At 39.8% G+C, this 24,465-nt stretch overlaps 1 protein-coding gene across 7 annotated transcripts in view; it reads left to right on the top strand.

Annotated features, from left to right (window-relative positions):
* LOC109890647 (CSC1-like protein 2) overlaps positions 1–24,465 on the top strand; it is an 84,841-nt gene that overhangs the window by 44,383 nt on the left and 15,993 nt on the right. For all 7 annotated transcript variants that reach the window (XR_004210451.1, XM_031827879.1, XM_031827871.1 and 4 more), the window contains 6 exons: positions 5,101–5,181; positions 9,395–9,518; positions 9,627–9,760; positions 9,946–10,083; positions 23,158–23,311; positions 24,314–24,420. Coding sequence is in view for 6 of the 7 variants with exons in the window: in XM_031827879.1 (XP_031683739.1) it covers positions 5,101–5,181; positions 9,395–9,518; positions 9,627–9,760; positions 9,946–10,083; positions 23,158–23,311; positions 24,314–24,420 (738 nt within the window). In the remaining variant the exon portion in view is untranslated. The remainder of the gene's footprint in view (positions 1–5,100; positions 5,182–9,394; positions 9,519–9,626; positions 9,761–9,945; positions 10,084–23,157; positions 23,312–24,313; positions 24,421–24,465) is intronic.

Raw genomic sequence — 24,465 nt, 5'->3', positions numbered from 1 at the left:
GTAGTACATAGCGTTGTACGAGATCTTCAGTTTCTTGGCAATTTCTCGCAAGGAATAGCCTTTATTTCTCAGAAAAAGAATAGACTGACGAGTTTCAGAAGAAAGTTATTTGTTTCTGGCCATTTTGAGCTTGTAATGGAACCCGCAAATGCTGATGCTCCAGATACTCAACTAATCTATAAAGGCCATTTTTATTCCTTCTTTAATCAGGACAACAGTTTTCAGCTGTGCTAACATAATTGCAAAAGGGGTTTCTATTGAACAATTAGCCTTTTAAAATGATAAACTTTGATTAGCTAACAACGTGCAATTGGAACACAGGAGTGATGGTTGCTGATAATGGGCCTCTCTACGCCTATGTAGATATTCCATAAGAAATCTGCTGTTTCCAGCTACGATAGTCATTTACAAAATGAACAATGTCTACCCTGTTTTTCTGATCTATTTGATGTTATTTTAATTGACTTTTCTTTCAAAAACAAGGACATTTTTAAGTGACTTTTGAATGGTAGTGTACATGTAAATATCTCATGGCTCAAAGTTGAAGAGAGATTGACTTCATCACTACCTATTTTTGTAAGAGGTGTTAACAAGCTGAAGGTACCGAGCTGTCTATTTAAAATACTAGCCCACAGCTCAGACACCCATGCATACCCCACAAGACATGCCACCAAAGGTCTCTTCACAATCCCAAAGTCAAGAACAGACTATGGGAGGTGCACTGAACTACATAGAGCCATAACTACATGGAACTATTCCACATCAGGTAACTGATGCAAGAAGTAGAATCAGATGATTAAAAAAAACAGAATAAAAATACACCTTATGGAACAGCAGGGACTGTGAAGAGACACACACACACAGACACAGACATGCATACACATAAGACACACACTCTACAACATGTACACATAGATGTTGTATTGTAAATATGTGACAGTGGAGTAGTGGCCTGAGGGAACACACTAAATGTATGGAGTGAAGTGTTATGTAATATTTTAAATTGTATATAACTGCCTAAATGTTGCTGGACCTCAGGAAGAGTAGCTGGTGCCTTGGCAGTAGCTAATGGGGATCCTTAATAATAAATACAAATACCAACATAATTTCCCACATTTTTTAGCATAATATATAGCTCAGTTTTTTTAATTGTTTATTTTCTACAGTCATTATTGCTCATCTTTATCAAGGGGGTCAATAATTCCAGTCCCCACTGTATATGCCTTCAGAAAGTATTCATACCCTTTGACTTATTCCACATTTTATTGTGTTATGGTATTAATTCAAAATGGATTAAATTAAAACAAATCTCACCCATCCACACACAATACCCCATAATTGACAGTGAGAACATGTTTTAAGAAAGATTTGCAAATGTATTGAAATCTCATTAACGTAGGTATTCACACCCCGTTGCTATGATGCTCCAAATTGTGCTCAGGCGCATCCAATTTCCTTTGGTCATCCTTGAGCTGTTACTACAACCTGATTGGAGTCCACCTGTGGCTGATTCAATTGTTTGGACCTAATTGAGATAGAAACACACTTGACTATATAAGGTCCCACAGTTGACAATGCATGTCAGAGCAGAAATCTTGCCATGATGTCCAAGGAGCTGCCCGTAGATATGAGATTGAATTGTGATGAAGCATACAGTATATCTGGGGAAATTCCTCACTAAGGATTCAAAGTTAATGAACAGATGTATTATCACAGCCGGAGAGGTTACAACAAACTTAATACTCAAAATACAAGTCTGTCAGAAGCTCTGAAGGGATGCTCTCCCTTCAGCACTCTTTATACTCGTGCACAAACTGGGCGTCTCTGCTCTCAGGGTGCAATAGGCTGATCATGACCTTGCACACACAGTTTCTAGGCGTTGGGCCAAAGTAACAATGTGTTCCCTTCTTTCTGTTCTTCAAACAGTCCCTTCCCTGAGAGCAGAACATCCTAACACAATAACAAGAAACAACACGCTTCATGTAGTCACACATTTGCAGACACAGAGGACGCTAAAACATTTCCACTACAAAAGATCGAAAACAATTTCTACAGTGTTGAAAGTTCCCAAGAGCAATTTCCCATCATATGGAACTACCCAGCTGGCTGTCCATAAGCATAAGGCAAAATATTCTGTGGTCTGACGAGACCAAAATTGAACTACTTGGCCTGAATGCACAACACAATGTCTGGAGAAAGACAGGGGTTTTAGCTGTGACTGGTTAACACCATCCCTACTGGGAAGCATGATGGTGGCAGCAGCTTACTTTGGGGATGTGTTATAGCGGCAGGGACTGTGAGACTGGTAAGGATAGAGGAAACAAAGAATAGAACCAAATGCATGCAAATGCTTGAGAATTAAAACCGGTGCGAAGATTTACGTTCCAACAGGACAATGACCCCAAGCATACAGCCAAAGCAATGCTGGAATGGCTTTAGAACAAGAATGTGAAAGTCCTTGAGTGTCCCAAGGCAAAGCCCAGACTTGAATACTATTGAAAATCTGTGTAAATACTTTAATTTTACTGTTCAATGCAGCTACCCATCTGATTTATCGGAGCTTGAGAATATATGCCACGAAGAATGGGAGAAAATCCCCAAATCCAGATGTGCAAAGCTGATACAAGACGACTCAAAGCTGTAGTCATGGCCAAAGGTGCTTCTACAAAGTATTGACTCGGGTGTGAATTCTTATGTAAATTACATATTTCTGTATTTTTTTAATACATTTGCAAACCTGTTTTCACTTTGTCATTACGGGTTATTATTGCGTGTAGATAGATGGGTGAGAATTTTTCTTTAAATCCATTTTGAATTCAGGCTGTAATGCAACAACATGTGGAATAAGCCACGGGGTATGAATACTTTCTGAAGGCACTATGTGGGAATTGGGTGAAGATCAGTGATGTAAAGTACTTAAGTAAAAATACTTTAAAGTACTACAGGTTTTAAGTAGTTTTTTGGAGTATGCAGTTGAAGTCGGAAGTTTACATACACTTAGGTTGGAGTCAATAAAACTTGTTTTTCAACCACTCCACAAATTTCTTGTAAACCAACTATAGTTTTGGCAAGTCAGTTCGGACATCTACTTTGTGCATGACACAAGTCATTTTGTCGAGCCGAAGAGCCCCATCCCAACCGTGAAGCACGGGGGTGGCAGCATTATGTTGTGGGAGTGCTTTGCTGCAGGAGGGACTGGTGCACTTCACAAAATAGATGGCATCATGAGGCAGGAAAATTATATGGATATATTGAAGCAACATCTCAAGATATCAGTCAGGAAGTTAAAGCTTGGTCGCAAAAGGGTCTTCCAAATGGACATTGACCCCAAGCATACTTCCAAGTTGTGGCAAAATGGCTTAAGGACAACAAAGTCAAAGTATTGGAGTGGCTTTCACAAAGCCCAGACTTCAATCCTATAGAAAATGTGTGGTTAGAACTGAAAAAGCGTGTGCGAGCAAGGAGGCCTACAAATCTGACTCAGTTACACCAGCTCTGTCAGGAGGAATGGGCCAAAATTCACACAATTTATTGTGGGAAGCTTATGGAAGGCTACCTGAAACGTTTGGCCAAGGTTAAACAATTTAAAGGCAATGCTACCAAATACTAATAGTGTATGTAAACTTCTGACCCACTGGGAATGTGATGAAAGAAATAAAAGCTGAAATTAATAATTCTCTCTACTATTATTCTGACATTTCACATTCTTAAAATGAAAAGGTGATCCTAACTGACCTAAGATGGGAATTTTTACTAGGATTAATTGTCAGGAATTGTGTTGAAATGTATTTGGCTAAAGGTGTATGTAAACTTCCAACTTCAAATGTATGTACTTTACTATTTATATTTTTTTCTACTTTTACTCCATAACATTCCTAAAGAAAATAGTGTACTTTTTACTCCATACATTTTCCCTGATACCCAAAATTACTTATTACATTTTGAATGGTTCTGACTTCTAAACTTGAAAACATGAAACATCCTTTTTCATGTCACTGAGAGAGAAAGAGGAATGTAGAACGTTTACATTGTCACAATATGTTATTGTTAGACATCAGGGATCCTATGGAAAGGAGAAGTGCCACAATCTGGTACAAGTCAACAGGACAGCTATTTTATTTTATTTTATTTTATTTATTTTACCTTTATTTAACCAGGTAGGCAAGTTGAGAACAAGTTCTCATTTACAATTGCGACCTGGCCAAGATAAAGCAAAGCAGTTCGACAGATAAAACGACACAGAGTTACACATGGAGTAAAAACAAACATACAGTCAATAATGCAGTATAAACAAGTCTATATACAATGTGAGCAAATGAGGTGAGAAGGGAGGTAAAGGCAAAAAAGGCCATGATGGCAAAGTAAATACAATATAGCAAGTAAAATACTGGAATGGTAGTTTTGCAATGGAAGAATGTGCAAAGTAGAAAAAAATAATGGGGTGCAAAGGAGCAAAATAAATAAATAAATAAAAATTAAATACAGTTGGGAAAGAGGTAGTTGTTTGGGCTAAATTATAGGTTTTCTATGTACAGGTGCAGTAATCTGTGAGCTGCTCTGACAGTTGGTGCTTAAAGCTAGTGAGGGAGATAAGTGTTTCCAGTTTCAGAGAGAGAGGGAGGAGTGAGGAATTTGGGCTGTGGTCAGATGAAGTGAGGAAGAACAGATCACTCAAGTTTTGTCTAGCAACAGAGGTGTATTGGCTGTTCAGATATGTAAGGAGGAGACTCTGCATAGGAGGAAGAGTTAAATACCAGTGCTTGTGTGAATGTCTGTCTGTTCAGCTGTCTGACCCATTGGGTAAATCAACTTGGTTTGAGCTTTTCTTAGTTGTCCGTCATTATATAATTCACACACTTATCAAGAGACCATCCCTACGCCTCTGATCTGGCAGACTCACTAAACACAAATGCTTCATTTGTAAATGATGTCTGAGTGTTGGAGTGTTCCTCTGGCGATCTGTAAATTTAAAAAACAAGATAATCGTGCCATCTGGTTTTCTTAATATGAAAAATTGTCACTGCATTTGTAAGATCACTGACTTTATCAACTCTCATTATAGTATGGTAATTGTTTTCTTTTCTCTCCATTGTCACACAGACAAGCCTATGAGAACTGCACTGTTCTTGATGCTCGAATCTGCTACAACGTAGCCAAACTCATGTCCCTGAATGCTGAGAGGTGAGACTTTACCTGCTGTTCACCAATTATGTTCATTCTCACTTTCCTTTAGAGTGCGTCATCACAATTTCAGCCCCCAACATATCAAACCCTCACTACATAAAATGGCATCGCTTGACAAAATTGTACAGATGTATGATTGTAGGACAGCCTCTGAAGTGACTCTTTACACTGTATGCAAAGATTTCCTTTGTGTTGCCTTAAGAATTCAGCCTTCTCTGTGTTGCTCTCCACATCCCTCATTCTGTTGTCTTTATATCCTGCGGGTCTGATATCTGATGGGAAGTTAACTCAACAGTAATGCTATTGGTCAACAACTCAGATTTTGAATCCAAACAAGTCAGATACTTATTTTTTTTTTAACTCTTAGATTCGTTCTCTTTCTCTTTTGTTCCTGACCTGCGTTGGTGAAATATACATAGTCTTTCTACCTCTCTCTCCCCCAAAAGCTATGGGACATGGCACAAGCCATGACTTCTATCTCGTTCCCGGTCTGATCATACCTAGGATAAGGCCTTGTAACTTAAGGTTATGCCTTGTATGATTTTATCATTTATTTTACAATAATATTACATATTTTTGCCTTTGATAGACGACTCAAACCTTTCTTGATAACCTATTACTGTAACTCAACTATAATTTGTTGAGTATTGTTAAATCGTCTTTATGGAGTCAATAACATTTTAATAGGCTAATTACATAGTTTTATCACCGGTCACATGTGAGGTATCTATTATATAGCCTATGTTAAATATTACTTCACTTTTAATTTGATCACTCTTTTGTTGCTGAGATTTTCCTGCGCTGCAATGCAGATGAGTGATTTACATAATTTCACTTAAAACCCATGGTTATATTATCAGTATTCCACTTTACATGTAGCCTCATTTTGACCAGCGATCAAGCAACATGATGGACAAATCCTGTTTCTGCAGGATTCTTTTGCTGCGACAATACAGGTCTAATTAAGATCATACATCTGTAGTTACAGTAGAACAACTCCAGGTGGAATTTATTTTTGAAGGGAAGAAAAGCCCCCATATTTTGTTGTTGATCAGACATAGAGATAATACATTAATTAAACTCATTACCTCCTCACTCAACAAATGGGTCAAGGCAAGTGTAAGGTCCATAAAATAGTGTTTGAATTGTATATGGAGACGCAGGGTTGAGGAGTAACTACATGTGGAGTAACTAAACCTTAACCCTTACTTTAACCATTCAGAGTGGGGTATAAAATAGTGGTGTAAAGTACTTAAGTATAAATACTTAAAATTACTTTTACTTCATACATTTTCCCTGACACCCAAAAGTGGAAAGTTTTTTTGCTTTGCTTCTTGAAAATCCTATATCTTGAAAAGGTATCACAGGTCAACTACAAGTCAGTATTCAACATCTATCCATGTCTGAGGACGTTGGGAGATAACATGGAAACCAGCAGCTAGGTGCAACAGTGAGTGCTGTTACCATCAAGTAGGCTTTGGTTTTGCTAGGGTGTTGTGAATGGGGATGGCGGATGGGCTTCTGTCTCTGGTTCCAAAGGTTGCATGTTCGAATCCATCGATAGAAAGTTGTTTTTGATATTTTTGTTTTAAGTATATTCCAAACCTTAACCATTACCTTAACCATTCTGAGTTAATGCCTAAACTTAGATTACTTTACGGAGTTTGGGTAATCCAAAAGTTACTTTACTGATTTATATTTTTGGTTAGGTAACTAGTAACTGTAAATGATTACATTGATAAAATAACCTACCCAACCCTGTAGACACACCGCTTTTGTTTAAAGTTTGCAACAGTGTCCATAACTGTGACTAAGACATGTTATCTGTGTGACCTATATGATATCGCAGGAGAGGGGCCTTGTTTTTTAGGTCCGTGAGTTCTGATGACAGAAGTAGCCCTTGATGACTCAGTAGTGGCCATCTTGATCTCCTCCTACTCGCCCACTGGTGCTAAACACTATTGATCTCCAGTGGCTGGAGAAATCTTCCATGCTACTGGAATTGATTGCCAAAGTTATGGGTCGGAATCCACTTACCCGAAGACTTGAGCCTTACTTTGTGTGTTGTACAGTACATGTCAAAAGTTTGGACAGACCAGAGTTTTCTTTATTTGTACTATTTTCTACATTGTAGAATAATAGTGAAGACACAAAAAATATGAAATAACACACATGGAATCATGTAGTAACCAAAAAAGTGTTAAACTAATTCTTCAAATCAGCCACCCTTTGCACAGTATTGGCATTCTCTCAACCAGCTTCATGAGGTAGTCACCTGGAATACATTTCAATTAACAGGTGTGCCTTGTTAAAAGTTAATTTGTGGAATATCTTTCCTTCTTAATGCGTTTGAGCTAATCAGTTGTGTTGTGACAAGGTAAGGGGGAATACAGAAGATAGCCCTATTTGGTAAAATACCAAGTCCATATTATGGCAAGAACAGCTCAAATAAGCAAAGAGAAACAACAGTCTATCATTACTTTAAGACATGGTCAGTCAATCCAGAAAATGTCAAGAACTTTTCACGTTTCTTAAAGTGCAGTCGTAAAAGCCATCAAGTGCTATGATGAAACTGTCTATGATGACCTCCACAGGAAAGGAAGACCCAGAGTTCACTGCACCTCAGATTGCAGCCCCAAATTTTTTTCAGAGTTCAAGTAACAGACACATTTCAACATCAACTGTTAAGAGGAGACTGCGTCAATCAGACCTTCATGGTCAAATTGCTGCAAAGAAACCACTACTAAAGGACACCAATAAGAAGAGACTTGCTTGGGCCAAGAAACACGAGCAATGGACATCAGACCGGTGGAAACTTGTCCTTTGGTCTGATGAGTCCAAATTTGAGATTTTTGGTTCCAACCGCCGTGTCTTTGTGAGACACAGAGTAGGTGAATGGATGATCTCCACTTGTGTGGTTCCTACCATGAAGCACGGAGGAGGTGTGATGGTGTGGGGCTGCTTTGCTGGTGACGCTCTGATTTAATTTGAATTCAAGGCACACATAACTAGCATGGCTACCACAACATTCTGCAGTGATACGCCAGCCCTTCTTGTTTGGGCTTAGTGGGACTATCATTTGTTTTTCAACAGGACAATGGCCCAAAACATACCTCCAGGCTGTGTAAGGGCTATTTGACCAAGGAGAGTGATGGAGTGCTGCATCAGATGACCTGGTCTCCACAATCACCCGACCTCAACCCAATCAAGATGGTTTGGTATGAGCTGGACCGTAGAGTGAAGGAAAAGCAGTCAACAAGTGCTCAGCTTATGTGGGAACTCCTTCAGGACTGTTGGAAAAGCATTCCAGGTGAACCTGGTTGAGAGAATGCAAAGGGTGGCTGTTTTTTTGTTGTTACTACATTATGTGTTATTTTATAGTTTTGATGTCTTCACTATTGTTCGACAATGTTGAAATTAGTACAAATAAAGAAAACCCTTGAATGAGTAGGTGTTTCCTAACTTTTAACTGGTACTGTATGTGTGAGCGTGTACAGTTGATGTCGGAAGTTTACATAGACTTAGGTTGGAGTCATTAAAACTCTTTTTCAACCACTCCACAAATTTCTTGTTAACGAACTATAGTTTTGGCAAATTGGTTAGGACATGTACTTTGCATGACACAAGTAATTTTTCCAACAATTGTTTAGAGATTATTTCACTTATGATTCACTGTATCACAATTCCAGTGGGTCAGAAGTTTACATACACGACGACGTTGACTGTGCCTTTAAACAGCTTGGAAAATTCCCGAAAATGATGTTATAGCTTTAGAAGGTTCTGATAGGCTAATTGACATTTGAGTCAATTGGAGGTGTACCTGTGGATGTATTTCAAGGCCTACCTTCAAACTCAGTGCCTCTTTGCTTGACATCATGGGAAAATCAAAAGAAATCAGCCATGACCTCAGAAAACACATTTTGGTCTGGTTCATCCTTGGGAGCAATTTCCAAACGCCTGAAGGTACCACCTTCATCTGTACAAACAATAGTATGCAAGTATAAACACCATGGGACCTGTATTTGACTAAGGTGTATGTAAACTTCCGACTTCAACGGTATATGCCTGTTTGTGAGTATGTACTGTTCTGATGGGATTGTGTGGACATACTGTATGTCACCATGCATTTGTGCAGGATTGTGCGTTTTGTGCACCATGTGTAGAGCTTTCAATATGATTTGTGTGTGTGTGTGTGTGTGTCGCCTCACAGGAAGAAGACGGAGCGCAGTTTAAAGTTCTTCACTGATCTCATGGCCAAAGAGCACATGCCTACCATGGTCAACCCCAAACCCTGTGGCCACCTCTGCTGCTGTGTCATCAAAGGCTGTGAGCAGGTTAGACACCCAGAAAACCATCAAATTTATTAGTCTGTGCCTTTAGGCATTTGCAAATTAGACTTCTGTGCTATGTTATGTAAAGTATAATCTGTCATTGTATTTCAGGAAGAGGCGGTGAGCTTCTATACTAAGCGGGAGGCCAAATTGAAGGAGGAGTACAGAAAGGAGAAAGAGAAGGTCAACACTAAACCTCTTGGCATGGCGTTCGTCACTTTCCAGAATGAGGCAATGACTGCAATGTGAGTCGATCTCGACATAAGTTGATGTTTTTGTGGTGTATGTATTTGTTTGTGCATGCATGCTCTGCTATATCTGACCAGGATGGTCTTTCAAAACGCCTCAGTAGATCAGTGCCATCACCAAATGCCATATGTAATAAAAGCTTAGCCTGCTTAATTTCCCTGCCATTTACCACTTTTCATAGAATCCTAAAGGACTTCAATGCCTGCCAATGCCATGGCTGCACATGTCGCCAAGAGCCCAAGTCATCCCAGTTCAGTGAAAGTCTCCACATCTACAACTGGAGTGTGAGCTATGCTCCTGACCCTCAAAACGTGCGCTGGTAAGAGACAGTGTCTTGTGCAGGGTGGGCCAGCCATAGAAATATAATTTAGAGAACTACTAATTCTATTTCTATATGGCTAGCACCAACTATGATCTTGAGGTAGAACAAAGGGGGCAGCAAGAGAGGCTAAAATGGACTCTATCGTCAAATCAAATTTTATTGGGCACATACACATGGTTAGCAGATTTGATTGCGAATGAAGAGAAATGCTTGTGCTTCTAGTTCCGACAAGTGCAGCAATATCTAACATGTAATCTAACAATTCCTCAACAACTACCTAATACACACAAGTCTAAATAAAGGAATTGAATAAGAATTATTACATATAAACATTATTAAAGCGACTAGTGATACATTCTCTCTGTGTTAGTGATGGCTGTTTAACAGTCTGATGGCCTTGAGATAGAAGCTGTTTTTCAGTCTCTCGGTCCCTGCTTTGATGCACCTGTACTGAACTCGCCTTCTGCATGGTAGCGGGGTGAACAGGCAGTGGTTCGGGTGGTTGTGGTCCTTGATGATCTTTTTGGCCTTCCTGCATGAGCGACTGCACTCCACACCTTTGCACCCAATTACAAAATGTGGCTATGGATGGAAGGGATGGGGTGATGACGGGTATTTGTCATTAGTGATCCTCAGGCCCCCATGACCTCCAGTCAGCTCTTTTCCTAAACCCCTGACTTTGTAGCTTTGCGGCTTACTGAATGCTTGCCAATAACTTAACCCACTCAGTCTCCGCCCATGATTAGTTGGCTCCCCATCAAATGAAATCAAACGTTATTTGTCACATGGGCCAAATGCTTACTTACTACAAGCCCTTTCCCAACATTGCGGAGTAAAAAGTAAGAACATTTTGCGAATAAAAAAAATAAATAATAATGGTAACACAATAAAATAACAAGTACATGGTTATATAAAAGAAGTACTGTTACCGAGTCAATGTTCAGGGGTATGAGGTAGTTGAAGTAATTGAGGTAATATGTACATGTAGGTCGGTGTAAAAGTGACTAGGCAATCAGGATAGATAATAAACAGCGTAACAGTAGCGTATGTGAACGTGTGTGTGTGTGGCATCAATATGCATGTGTGTGTGTTGGAATGTTAGTGTAGTATGTGTCCATGAGTCTAGTAAGTGTGCATAGACTGTATCCCCATTAGCTGTTTGCGAAGGCAGTAGCTACTCTTCCTGGGGTTCACAGCCAGTGTAAGAGTCAGTGTGAAGAAAAAAGGGGTCTATGAAAATACTCTGGGTAGCCATTTGATTAACTGTTCAGCAGTCTTATGGCTCGGGGATAGAGGCTGTTCAGGAGCCTTTCGGTCCCAGACTTGGTGCTCCGGTACCGCTTGCCCTGCGGTAGCAGAGAGTACAGACTATGACTTGGGTGACTGGAGTCTGTGACAATTAAGTTGTTCTTCTGACACCGCCTAGTATAGAGGTCCTGGATGACAGGGATGCCTATCAAGATGCTCTCAATGGTGCAGCTGTAGAACTTTTTGAGGATCCGAGGGCCCATGACATATCTTTTCAGCCTCCTGAGAGGGAAGAGGCATTGCCGTGCCCTCTTCACAACTGTGTTTGTATGTTTGGACCATGATAGGTCCTTAGTGATGTGGACACTGAGGAACCCATAACCCACTCCACTACAGCCCCGTCGATGTCAATGCAGGAGTGCTTGGCCCTCTGTTTCCTGTAGTCCACGATCAGCTACTTTGTCTTGCTGACGTTGGGGTGGGGTGTCCTAGCACCACACTGCCAGGTCTCCGACCACCTCCCTATAGGCTGTCTCATCGTCATCAGTGATCAGGCCCACCACCGCCGTGTCATTGGCAAACTTGATGATGGTGTTGGAGTCGTGCATGGTCACGCAGCCGTGGGTGAACAGTGAGTACAGGAGGAGACTAAGCACGCACCCCTGAAAGGCCCCCGTGTTGAGGGTCAGTGTGGTGGATGTGTTGCCTACCCTCACCACATGGGGGTGGCCCGTCAGGAAGTCCAGGATCCAGTTTCAGTGGGTGGTGTTCAGTCGCATGTTCCTTAGCTTAGTGACGAGCTTGGAGGGCACTATGGTGTTGAATGCTGAGCTGTAGTCAATGAACAGCAATTTTCACGTAGGTGTTCCTCTTCTCCACGTGGGAAAGGGCAGTGTGGAGCGCAATAGAGATTGAGTAATCTGTGAATCTGTTGGGACGATATGCAAATTGGAGTGGGTCCAGCGTGTCTGGGATGATATGTGAGCCATGACCAGCCTTTCAAAGTGTTTCATGGCTACAGATGTGAGGGCTACACATAGTCTTTTAGACGAGTTAACTTGGCGTGCTTGGGCACAGGGATTATGGTGGTCTGCCTGAAACATGTTGGTATTACAGACTGGGTTAGGGAGAGGTTGAAAATGTCAGGGAAGACACTTGCCGGCTGGTCAGCGCATGCTCTTGAGTATGTGTCCTGGTAATCCGTCTGGCCCTGTGGCCTTGTATGTTAACCTGTTTCAGGGTCTTACTCACGTCACTGGACAAAAAGGGTCCACATCAGGGGATATCTTTATCTATATATTTCCAGGTATCTGACATTTTATTAGATATAAGGAGTAGACATGCTCCACATACCGTGCTTCTACACCTGCATTGCTTGCTGTTTGGGGTTTTAGGCTGGGTTTCTGTACAGCACTTTGAGATATCAGCTGATGTACGAAGGGCTATATAAATAAATTTGATTTGATTTGACATACACATGTTCTTCAGTTTATATACGGAGCTAGGATATCCTCCGTAATGGGTAGGTTTCTACAATCATCCAATCCCAACGTTCAAGACACACACCTGATGTTCGTGCACCCGCTTATATATTTGTTGAATATTCTATAGTTGTTTTTTATTATTTTACATTCATTTTTATTCAATAGCACATAAAGAACATGTACCATACATACACAACTTATCTTTGCGGTCTTTACTAAAGAGCGTAATTACATTCCCATCTAAAGGGTACATTTTGGCTGTATAGAGCGACTATTTCAAGTCTGAATTAGTATACAAGTTGGATTAAGCCACACAAAAACAGAAACAAACAAAAAGCCCAGAAATGACAGAATAAGACCTGTACAATATGTCAGGAGCTCTGACCAGACACCTTCATACCTGTGCTGTCTATGTTGCAAGATTGATGTAATTCTCTCCATGTCAGCAAGTTCTCCGCATCGATCTAACCACATATCTTTTGAGAGTGAATGTTCATTTTTCCAGCATTTTGTTCCACATTTCCTTGCTGCTGCTAAAAGATAATCTATACATTTAAGTGGAGAGGATTGTAGTATATCCACAGGAACAATACCTCGAATGAGATGGCATGGGTCTGGTTGAATAATAATACCTATGATGTCCTGAATAACATGGAGAATTTCAGACCAGAAATACTGGATTTTTGGACATTGCCTAAATATATGTGAGAAAGTACCTATTTGTCCACACTGCCTCCAACACGTAGCGGATATTCCTTTTTTCATGTTATTAAGTTTTTATCAGGTCTCAAAAAAATAACAATGTAGTACTTTGAATTGAAACTCCCTTGTTCGTTTACATGTAGTGGCTGTCCCATCTTTCCACTGATATCTGCACCAGTAATTCAACCTGCCACGTGTTCCTAAGATGAATTGCCTTACTTGAAGGTACCTATAAAACTTTTTGGGGGATATAATGAATTCCACCTGGATTTCTTGAATTTATTTAAAAATTGAGCCTTTGAATAGTTGAGACTCGACAAAGCTCTCTCTCTCGTCCCATTCCCTAAATCCTTGGGACATGGTAGCAGGAGGAAAGGCTGGGTTGTGGAATATTGGCGAGTGTCTAGAAATGTCATTACTCAGTTTATATTGGCATTGAACCACTCTCATTGTCCTCAATGTAAGAGTAATAATTGGGTTTTGTTTAATCCTGTCAATAGAAATAGGGTCTGCTATAAAGAGATGACAATGTAAAGGCATATCACAATATTGACTCTCAATTTCAATTCATGACAAATCCTTTGGTTGTTGAATCCATGATGCTATGTGATTAAGTTGCGCTGCCCAGTAATATGATTTAATGTTAGGAAGTTTTTGAACAGCTGTAGTTTTTTATAACTAATACTAGCCTCCTTATTTTCCCTTAAAAATGTGCCTATAGCTGCATTTAGTCAAGTAAAGGTTTTAGCAGGGATTTTAACAGGATGCATTGAAAACGGATAAATCAGTCTTGGTAAGACGTTCATTTTCACTGAAGCAACCTGACCTGTTCTAGATATAGGGAGAGGCATCCAATGGTCTAGATCTTCAGTGATTTGACTAATCACAGGGGGGGTAGTTCAAAGCATATAGTTTCCCATAGTCTGATGAAATATTAAAGCCCAAGTAACGCATGCTTATATCAGTCCACTTAAATGCGTAGTTGTCTTTGATACTTGAGGGTGCATCACCAAATGTCACCATAGCAATAGTTTTACCAACGTTAATGTTATAGGCTGATGTAGCACCATATTAACCTATTAATTTGAATATATTTGGAATCGTTGTCTCAGCATCTGTTATGTACAGGATGACATCGTCTGCATATAGAGATATCTTGGTTCATTTGGCCCCACCTGGAGACCATGAATGTTTATGGCATTTCAAATAGCTACCGCCAGAGGTTCTATACTAAGGGCAAATCAAATTGGCGAGAGACATTCTCCTTGATGATTTCCTCATTGAAGCGAAAAGGAATGCGACATATTCCCATTAGTTCTAACAGATGATTTGGGACTTGAATGAATATATCAGTTATATCCATTTCCAAAACTACATTTCTTTAAAGTTGCTAAAAGAAAGACCCAGTCGACGCGGTCAAATGCATTTTCAGCATCGAGAGATATTATAACTGTTTGTTTGAGTTGGGTCTTAGAGTAATTGATAATAGAAGTCATCTTATATTCAACGTTGAGTGACATCCTTTAATGAACCCCGTTTGATCTGGATTGATTAATTTTGTTACTAGCTCAATTCCGTTTTTTTAAATATTAGTAAGTATTTTAGAGTCACAATCTAGTAAACGTACTGGTCTATGGGAACCACAGTCTAGTGGGTCTTTACCTGGCTTCTTTACAGGGTGGTGATTGCTTCACACCAAGTATCTGGATATTTATTTCACTCTAACCTCATGAAGAACCCCTCTGATCAGCGGTATTATTTCCTTACTGAAAGTTTTATAGAACTCACAGGGGAACCCATCGGGACCCGGGCACTTCCCATTTTGCATGCATCTGATGGCTGCTTCGATCTCAGAGTCAGTAATGGGGGCGTCTATCATTTCCCTATCTTCACACGATAGTTCTGGCAGCTTCAAATGTGTGTGAGAAAGTCCTCCTGAGAGGAAACCTCTTTAGATTTCTTATATAGGGTCTCGTAGTACTCACTAATAAGTAACTTTGCCCTGCACAGTTCTGATAATGAGAATACATTCAGCTGCATCCTTTTTAAGTTGTAGTGCAATAAGTGTCCCTGTTTTTTCTTCCTGAGTATAGTATGTATTTTGGGCAAGTCATATAGAACCCTCTGCTTTATAAGTAAGAAGTGTATTAAGCTCCCCTTTTCGATGCAGTCAACTGAATTAGTGTCCCCATCCACTTGTTTCTTATGTCTGTCTTCTAATTTCTCTCTCCATCTTCTCTTGTTTTTGTATACATACTTTTTTTGCAGAGATGAAAAGGCTATGATTTGAACCCTAAGATATGCCTTAGCACTCTCCTATAAAGGGTTGGGCTGACACCTTCTGTTGAGGTAAATTCCAAAAACATTAAGTTCAGCTTGAATAACCTTTTTGAATATGAGTTTCTCCAAGAAGAGAAGTGTTTATCCTCGACCTGTATGTATCAGGTTGTCGGTATTTTAACTTTAGTTTTAGGGACACCGGACTATGATCTGAGATGGTGATGTTATTAAAAATACAGTGTTCTACCTGATGAGCTAAGGTTTGAGTGATAAGAAAGTATATCCTAGTGTAAGTGCCATGAGGATTTAAAAATAAAGTACAATCTTTTGTTTTGTTGTTTCTCTAAATATCAATAAGCCCTTGTTCTTCACAGTGAAATTGAACTGCTCTAGACATTGTTTAATATGGGACCACCTGGTTGTGACTTTTACAAATTTGGAGATCATATGCAATTAAAGCCACCTCCAACAATACAATGTGTAATTGAATGCTTAGCAATCGTTAAGAAACATCTATTAATAAATTGTGGGGAATCATCAGTTGATGTGTACAAATTTTCAAAAGTAACATTTATGCCAAATAATAGGCACTGAACAATAACAAACTTACCCTCTGAACCCAGTTACCTGATTTTTCACTGTAAAAGACTGTAAAAGACAGCCTCTTATTAAACTTATTTAAAAGGATCAGCAATTCAAATAAATAATCATTATTATGGATTTTAAACATTTAGGTAAATAGAAGTGTCTTATATTGGCTGAAAGCTTAAATTCTTGTTAATCTAACGGCACTGTCCGATTTACAGTAGCTATTACAACAACAAAGAATTCCACCGGCACAGGTTTCATACATTCACGTATAACGATTAAATATTCACTTACTTTTTGAAAATCTTCCTCTGATTTATCATCCAAAGGGTCCCAGCTATACCATGTAGTGTCGTTTTGTTAGATAAAATCCTTTTTTATATCGCAAAAAGTCTGTTTAGTTGGCCCCATCGATTTGAGTAATCCACTCGTTCAACTTGCAGAGAAAGGAATCCGAAAATCTACCCCTAAACTTTGTTTCAACAAGTCAAAATACATTACTATTTACTCCTCAGATAACCTAAAATGTAATCAAACTATAATATTTATTTTGTAAAGAAGTATGTTCGGGCGGCAGGGTAGCCTAGTGGTTAGAGCGTTGGACTAGTAACCGAAAGGTTGCAAGTTCAATTCCCAAGCTGACATGGTACAAATCTGTCGTTCTGCCCCTGAACAGGCAGTTAACCCACTGTTCCTAGGCAGTCATTGAAAATAAGAATTTGTTCATAACTGACAAGAAGGTGACATATCTGAGCATTCATTTGCACCATATTCAGTAGTAGACTATACAAGACACAGAAAGGCAAACATTGTCATATTTCATCCAAGTTGCTATTTCCAAAGCATATCTCTGTTATTTCTGTAAAAAAAAAAAAATCTGCGTAGCAAATCCAGAGCTCCAATCACAACACATATGGCATTTTCTGGAAATATGCAAACGTAGGCCCAATCTTTGCTAAATGTTTGTTTATTTATTTAACATAAAATAAAACGCCCTCAATGCTCCTGCCTGCCCTGTTTTGATATGGACGATGGGTGCAGATTGAGTCACCAGCTGTGGTCCCTTAAAGTCCAGACACAACACGGTGGTAGTATTGGTTTGTAATCCACTCCAAACTGTCAATGCATAAATCATTAATCAAAATTGTCAATGTTTCAAGAACATATTGTCCATTCACATAACCATACCACAAGGTAGCTACTCTACCTGCTTCATTCTTGACGAGAAGATTAACTGGAATAAGCTAACTAGCCAGGTTGCTAGCTTATATTGACCAGTAATACAAAATCTGCCTAAACATTTTAAAATGTTAGCTGTCAGCTTGAGGCTTGATGGGGATAAATAAAAAAATCCCTGAAGAGAAGGCAATTTCGTAATTTGTTAGCTGGCTAGGCTACCAGTTAGCGTTTAACGTAAACTCACTCACTTTTGTACATCGCCTTGGTCTGTACAATTGACCTTATTTTAGCGCCCCAAAAACGTAATACTTCCAGATCAACTGTATTGTCAATACCATTGTAAAGCACAATTTCTCCCCTTTCCAACAGAATCAATTGCATGACCCCCACGCTGCCCATTTCTGCATGATTCAAGAAGGCAATGAGCCCCGTCGGGTCTTTTTAAAAATGGCGGGTGGGGAAGCGAAACTAATGCGTTATAGTGAGAAGGAGAGATGTTGTGTGGGAAAATAGCTTTTTTTCACTCGATCTGTCCAACGAATCACCTTATCGCCTCTAAAATGTAAATAAAACACTGTAAAGAGTTTATATAATGTGTCATTACATACCTATTTGAGAATGATGATTGCTTGTAGTGATGATGCATAAAATGACTAGGTACCCCCTTCACTGTCCATTTCTTGTTTTAAAATGATGAGAGAAGTGCTACACCTGGTGGAGAGAGATTGTAAGACAGAAATGGTTGCTTTATGTGTGCTGTACGTTACGGCATGACATGTCACAATCTAACGGAGGGTCTGTTTTTTTCAACTTTTCTCCAATACTATAGAGCCATTACCATGTCGATCAACGCTTGAATAGAAACGTAGTTCACACCCCAGATTTTGAAGTCAACACAGTCGCTACAGTCCCATTAGTTTTCTTTGTAGCCTCGTTTGAATGTTGCGGTTGCGCCCATTTGTACAGAATGGGGTGAGTTTACGTTTCCCACCTAGCTAGCTACTGCTGCTGGCCAAATTTAGCTGACGTTCCTGATTCTAGTTACTAAGATAACAAAACATCCTAAATTAGATACTCACTTTAGCTTTAACTTCTTTGGGGTATTTTTGGAACAGCTTCTCACTTCTTTATTTATCCAGTTGTCAGTTTGACCACACCGTTAACACACTTATTTGTGGCACCCAAATTCCAAAATGACAGTTGGAACTTGTTGCTAGGCTACCAGTTAGTGATTTTAGCCTGCAGTTTATGGGCACCTTTATCAAGAGGCAATATCAAAATTATAGCTGGTTTCTGAAAGAATAACATGGTTTAATATTTGTCGAATTATTGAGCAAGTCCTCAAATATGCATCAGAAATTTTCCTTATTTAGCATAGTAAAATGCATAGCAAGATCCTGATATGGACCTCAGTCAAGAGCATATGCATTGTATGTACTGAGAAAATATGCTTTGCAGGCCTACTGTCAATATTTGTCATCATATAGAGAAAATAAGATATCCACAGGTCATCATATAGAGAAAATAAGATATTCACAGGTCTATCTCAGGATATCTAATGAGTCCATATCCTGCCATACCATTTATGATATCCGGAGGGAATCTAAACATTATTTGTGCGTGAAAGAAATATGAATTTCATATTCATCAAATTATTGAGCATGTGCTTAAAACTCATGCATCAGAAATCATGCTGTAGCAAATCAAATCAATCACCTGAGCCAAGAGAAGCATATCTGGAATCAATAGATCTTCATTTTTTGAATGTGCTGAGAAAACAGATATGCAATGTATACACTCAGTATTTGTCAAAACGAAGAGAGAAAATAGGATTTCACATATCTCAGGATATTGAATGAGTCCATATCCGGCCATAGGAAATGTCCATGTGTGATATGCAGCGTAATCCCAATATCATATGTCTAATAGCCACATCTGGATTCAGACTTTTTCAGGATATGGTACATATCCACAAAACTCAAAATATACTTTGGAAAAGGTCTTTATTCTCTAGAATATAAATGTGTCATTTAAAGAGATCCCCTGATATGGACAGTAAAACGCCCAGTGCATTGGCTTCCGAGAGTGTGATCACACAGTCATCGAGAACAGCTGGTTCTCTCATGCATCGTTCAGTGTTGCTTGACTCGAAGTAAGAATAGAAGGCATTTCGCTAGACTGGTAGACTCGAATCACTGGGCAGCTCGTGGCTTGGTTTCCCTTTGTAATCCTTGATAGAATGCAAGCCCTACCACATCCGACGAGCATCGGAGCCGGTGTAGTAGGATTTGATCTTAGTCCTGTATTGACACCTTGCCTGTTTGATCTTCGTTGGGCGTAGCAGGATTTCTTATAAACGTGCAGAGGCAACTGTAGCCTTTAGCTCAGTGTGGATGTTTGCTGTAATCCATGGCTTCTGATTGGGATATGTACGCATGGTCACTCTGAGGACCAGAGGAGGCTGGTGGGATGAGCTAAAGGAGGCCCGGCTCCTTGTAATGGCTGGAATGGAACTGTATCAAACATATGGAAGCATATGCTTGACTCCATTCCAATAAATTAATTCCAGTCATTACAATGAGCCTGACCTCCTATAGCTCCTCCCACCAGCCTCCACTGGTGAGGATGTCGTTGTAGATTCACTTATTAATGAAGGCGATGACTGTGGTAAACTCTTCAATGCCATCGGATGAATCCCGGGACACATTCCGCTGTGTGCTAGTGAAACAGTCCTGTAACTTAGCATCCGCTTCATCAGACCACTTCTGTATTAAGTGCTTCACTGGAACTTCCTGATTTAAAGTCTTGCTTGTAAGCAGGAATCAGGAGGATAGAGATTGCCAAATGGAGGGTGAGGGAGAGCTTTGTATGTGTCTCTGTGTGTGGAGTAAAGGTGATCTAGAGTTTTTTTCGCCTCTAGTTGCACCGGTGACATGCTGGTAAAATGAGGTAAGACTAATTTCAGTTTTCCTGCATTAAAATAACCGGCCACTAGGAGCGCCGCCTCTGGATGAGCATTTTCTTGTTTGCTTATGGCCCTATACAGCTCATTGAGTGTGGGTTTAGTGCCAGCCAGCATCAGTTTGTGGTGGTATATAGACAGATTTTAAATATATAGATCATAAAAGTGGTTCCCAAGCTTTTCATAGTCCCGTACCCCTTCAAACATTCAACCTCCAGCTGCATACCCCTTCTAGCACCAGGGTCAGCACACTCTCCCAAAAAATTTGGGGCCATGATTGTAAGCCTGCCACGCACACACACTATACAATACATTTATTAAACATAATAATGAGTGAGTTTTTGTCACAACCCGGCTTGTGGGAAGTGACAAAGTGCTTTTATAGTACCAGGCTATAAATAGTCATCAATAATTTTGCTCTTTATTTAACCATCCTTACATATAAACCTTATTTGTTCATCAAATTGTGAATAACTCACCACAGGTTAATAAGAAGGGTGTGCTTGAAAGGATACACATAACTATGCAATGTTGTATTGGAGAGAGACTCAGTCTTAAATCATTTTCCACACACAGTCTGTGCCTGTATTTAGTTTTCATACCAGTGAGGGCCGAGAATCCACTCTCACATAGGTACGTGTTTGCAAAGGCCATCTGTATCTTAACAGCACGATTCGCCAAGGCAGGATACTCTGAGCGCAGCCCAATCCATAAATCTGGCAGTGCCTTCTGATTAAATTCAATTTTCACAGAACCGCTTGTTGCAATTTCGATGAGGCTCTTGTTCAGATATCGGTAAGTGGACTGGAGGCAGGGCTTGAAATGGATAACGAATCCAGTTGATTGTGTCATCCGTTTCGGGAAAATACCTGCGTAATAGGGCATCCAACTCACTCAGGTGCTTCGCTATATCACATTTGACATTGTCCGTAAGCTTGAGTTCATTTGAACACAAAAAATCATACAATGATGGAAAGACCTGTGTGTTGTCCTTGTTAATGCAGACAGAGAAGAGCTCCAACTTCTTAATCATAGCCTCAGTTTTGTCCCGCGCATTGAATATAGTTGCAGAGAGTCCCTGTAATCCTACATTCAGATCATTCAGGCAAGAAAAAACATCACCTAGATAGGCCAGTCATGTGAGAATCTCGTCATCATGCAAGCTGTCAGACAAGTGAAAATTATGGTCAGTAAAATAAACTTTAAGCTCGTCTCTCAATTAAAAAAATAGTGTCAATACTTTGCCCCTTGATAACCAGCGCACATCTGTATTTTGTAAAAGTGTTACATGGTCGCTGCCCATATCATTGCATAGTGCAGAAAATACACGAGTTCAGGGGCCTTGCTTTAAAGTTAACCATTTTTCACTGTAGTCTCCAAAACGTCTTTCAAGCTGTCAGTCATTCCCTTAGCAGCAAGAGTATCTCGGTGGATGCTGCAGTGTAGGTGGATTCTGCAGTGTACCCAAGTGGCGTCGGGAGCAACTGCTTGCACGCGCGTTACTACTTCACTGTGTCTCCCTGTCATGGCTTTTGCGCCATCAGTACAGATAATAACATGAGCATCAGCTACGTTTGGCTATATACGGACCGTTTGTGCAATTCCCGCAAGAGAGTAAGGGTTAATGTGATTTCAATGTTAATTATTTGACTAGGCTACCTGTATTTGACATTGTGTTCTTATTTCGCCCTACACTCAATGGTTTATTATTATTTTTTTGGGCAGTGAAACGAGGCTACTCAGGCGAGGGGGAAAAACACCTCACCCAAATGTATTTCCCAGTTGGAAAATATAAATGGACTGTTTGAAAATGTGAAGGAAGAAAAAGGAAAATAAATACCTAATTTAAAAAAATGCATATTTTTAATGATTTAAATCTCTTTTATTTGACATTCCCCAGTTTGGGAATACCTGGTCTACAGCTTATCATGAGGTATTCTCATTCAGGCGAGCATACCTGCCGAATATATAGAAAAAACGACTCGGAGAAACATAGGATATTAGATTTCTTCAGATCATGTTGATATGATAGTCTCGAACGTAACAGTTTTTTTCTCCAGTGATTGCACATTCACCAATAGAACAGAGGGTAGAGGTGGTTTATCCACTCGTCGTCAGGTATCCCACATGCCAGTCAGCGTTAGACTCTGCCTCTTCCTTTTTCAAATGTCTGGGGTTTGGGCCTGTCTTTCGTCACCGACTCATTGAAGTAGAAATCCTCCTCCAAATCGAGGATCGTTGTTCTGATATACAGAAGCTCTTTCGGTCATAGGAAACGATGGCGGTAACATCTACCAAAAAGTTAAGATCAGCAAAAAATTCTTATAATAATAGCACAATTGGTCAGGGCCCATAAAACAGAATAATAGTATGTGGGTGTGAATTTTTGGTCGATAAATTTGATATCCGTAGATTTGATATCAACAAATCTTATGATTGTATTGACATCTTTTAAGTGATGAACAAAACTAGTGTTCTATTTTTCTTTTGTATTTATATTACCTTACCAGAAGGTATTGTATTAAGTCTGATATGAAGGTAACACTTTAATGTTCATATTGGGATGACTTGTTTAAATGTTGGATGATTTACAAATGATCTCTGTGTATATCCACTTCTCTCTGACAGGGAGCACTTATGGTTGGGGGGGGTTTCCTGGTGGATTCGCTGCTTCATCATCAACTGCATCCTTTTCCTCCTGCTCTTCTTTCTCACCACCCCCGCCATCATTATCTCCACGATGGACAAGTTTAACGTCACCAAGCCTGTGGAGTATCTCAATGTAAGGACATCTTCGATATCCCCCCCAATGTATTTCACTACATATCAAAGGTTTTGTCGTGGCCTGGCTGGTCTAGTAGCCTCTGCTACTATATTGGCATGGGTTCGAATCCAGCCTTCTGTCCTTTGATACAACCTTTCTCTATCTTTCCCCACTGTTGTTCTCTCCCACTATATGTTCAATCTGAAAATACCTTTAAAATATGTATTTAAAAAAAAAAAGGCTTTGTCAACTGAAACTTAAATTGATTATACGTTGACATAATGAAAGAAAATTATGCACTGTGAATTTGCTAGTACGCCCTTGTACAGGGCAATTTATTCCAGCCCTAGAAAGCCATATCACTGCTAGTTTTCTTTTCTACTTGTTCATTAATTGAATGTCATTGATTGACCAGAGTTAATCTGGGTTGTGTTTATTAGGGCAGTGGTTCTTAAACCCCCAGCCGTTCCATGTATTTGATATATTCCAGAGCTTGCAAACCTGATTCAACTTGTCAATAATCATCAAGCCTTTGATTATGTCATTTAGGTGAGAGCTAGTTCAGGATTACACAAAGATTTTGAAAAGTCTGGGGATCCCCGAGGAGAGGTTTGAATAAACACTATTAGGGTAGACTACAAAATAACATTTTAAATGTTTTGCAGCGGAAAATGGAAAATTACCATTGTTATTGGTGAATTCTTGGTAGTCCCTTTCCATTTAATTTAATTTCTTTAATGAACACAACCCTGCTTTCCCAGGTCTGATTCAGTCCTTGATTAGAGGGTAAAAATCAAAACCAGCAAAGCTTCTAACATTTAATAGTCATACCCAGCCCTGCCTTAGTACTTTGGTCAGTGAGAATTCAGTCATTGTTCTTAGCATGGCGTTATAGATTGCAGTTGGACAGAATCGAATGCTTTTTGGTACAGAGCTGAATCTGAGGGCCTTTGCGGAGCAAGGCTTTGTTGACACCTTAAGGAAATGTCTGTCTTCTCTTCCCCTGTAATTTTTCTCCAGAACCCCATCATCACCCAGTTCTTCCCTACTTTGCTCCTGTGGGCTTTCTCTGCCCTGCTGCCCACCATTGTCTACTACTCTGCTTTCTTCGAGAAACACTGGACGAGGTACTGTTCACTTTCCTATCCTAACTACACTACCGGTCAAAAGTT

Source organism: Oncorhynchus kisutch, linkage group LG1, assembly GCF_002021735.2.
Source record: "Oncorhynchus kisutch isolate 150728-3 linkage group LG1, Okis_V2, whole genome shotgun sequence".
Lineage (NCBI taxonomy): Eukaryota > Metazoa > Chordata > Actinopteri > Salmoniformes > Salmonidae > Oncorhynchus > Oncorhynchus kisutch.
The sequence above is the reverse complement of the archived record's forward strand: the minus strand, read 5'-3'. Positions and strand labels throughout refer to the sequence as shown.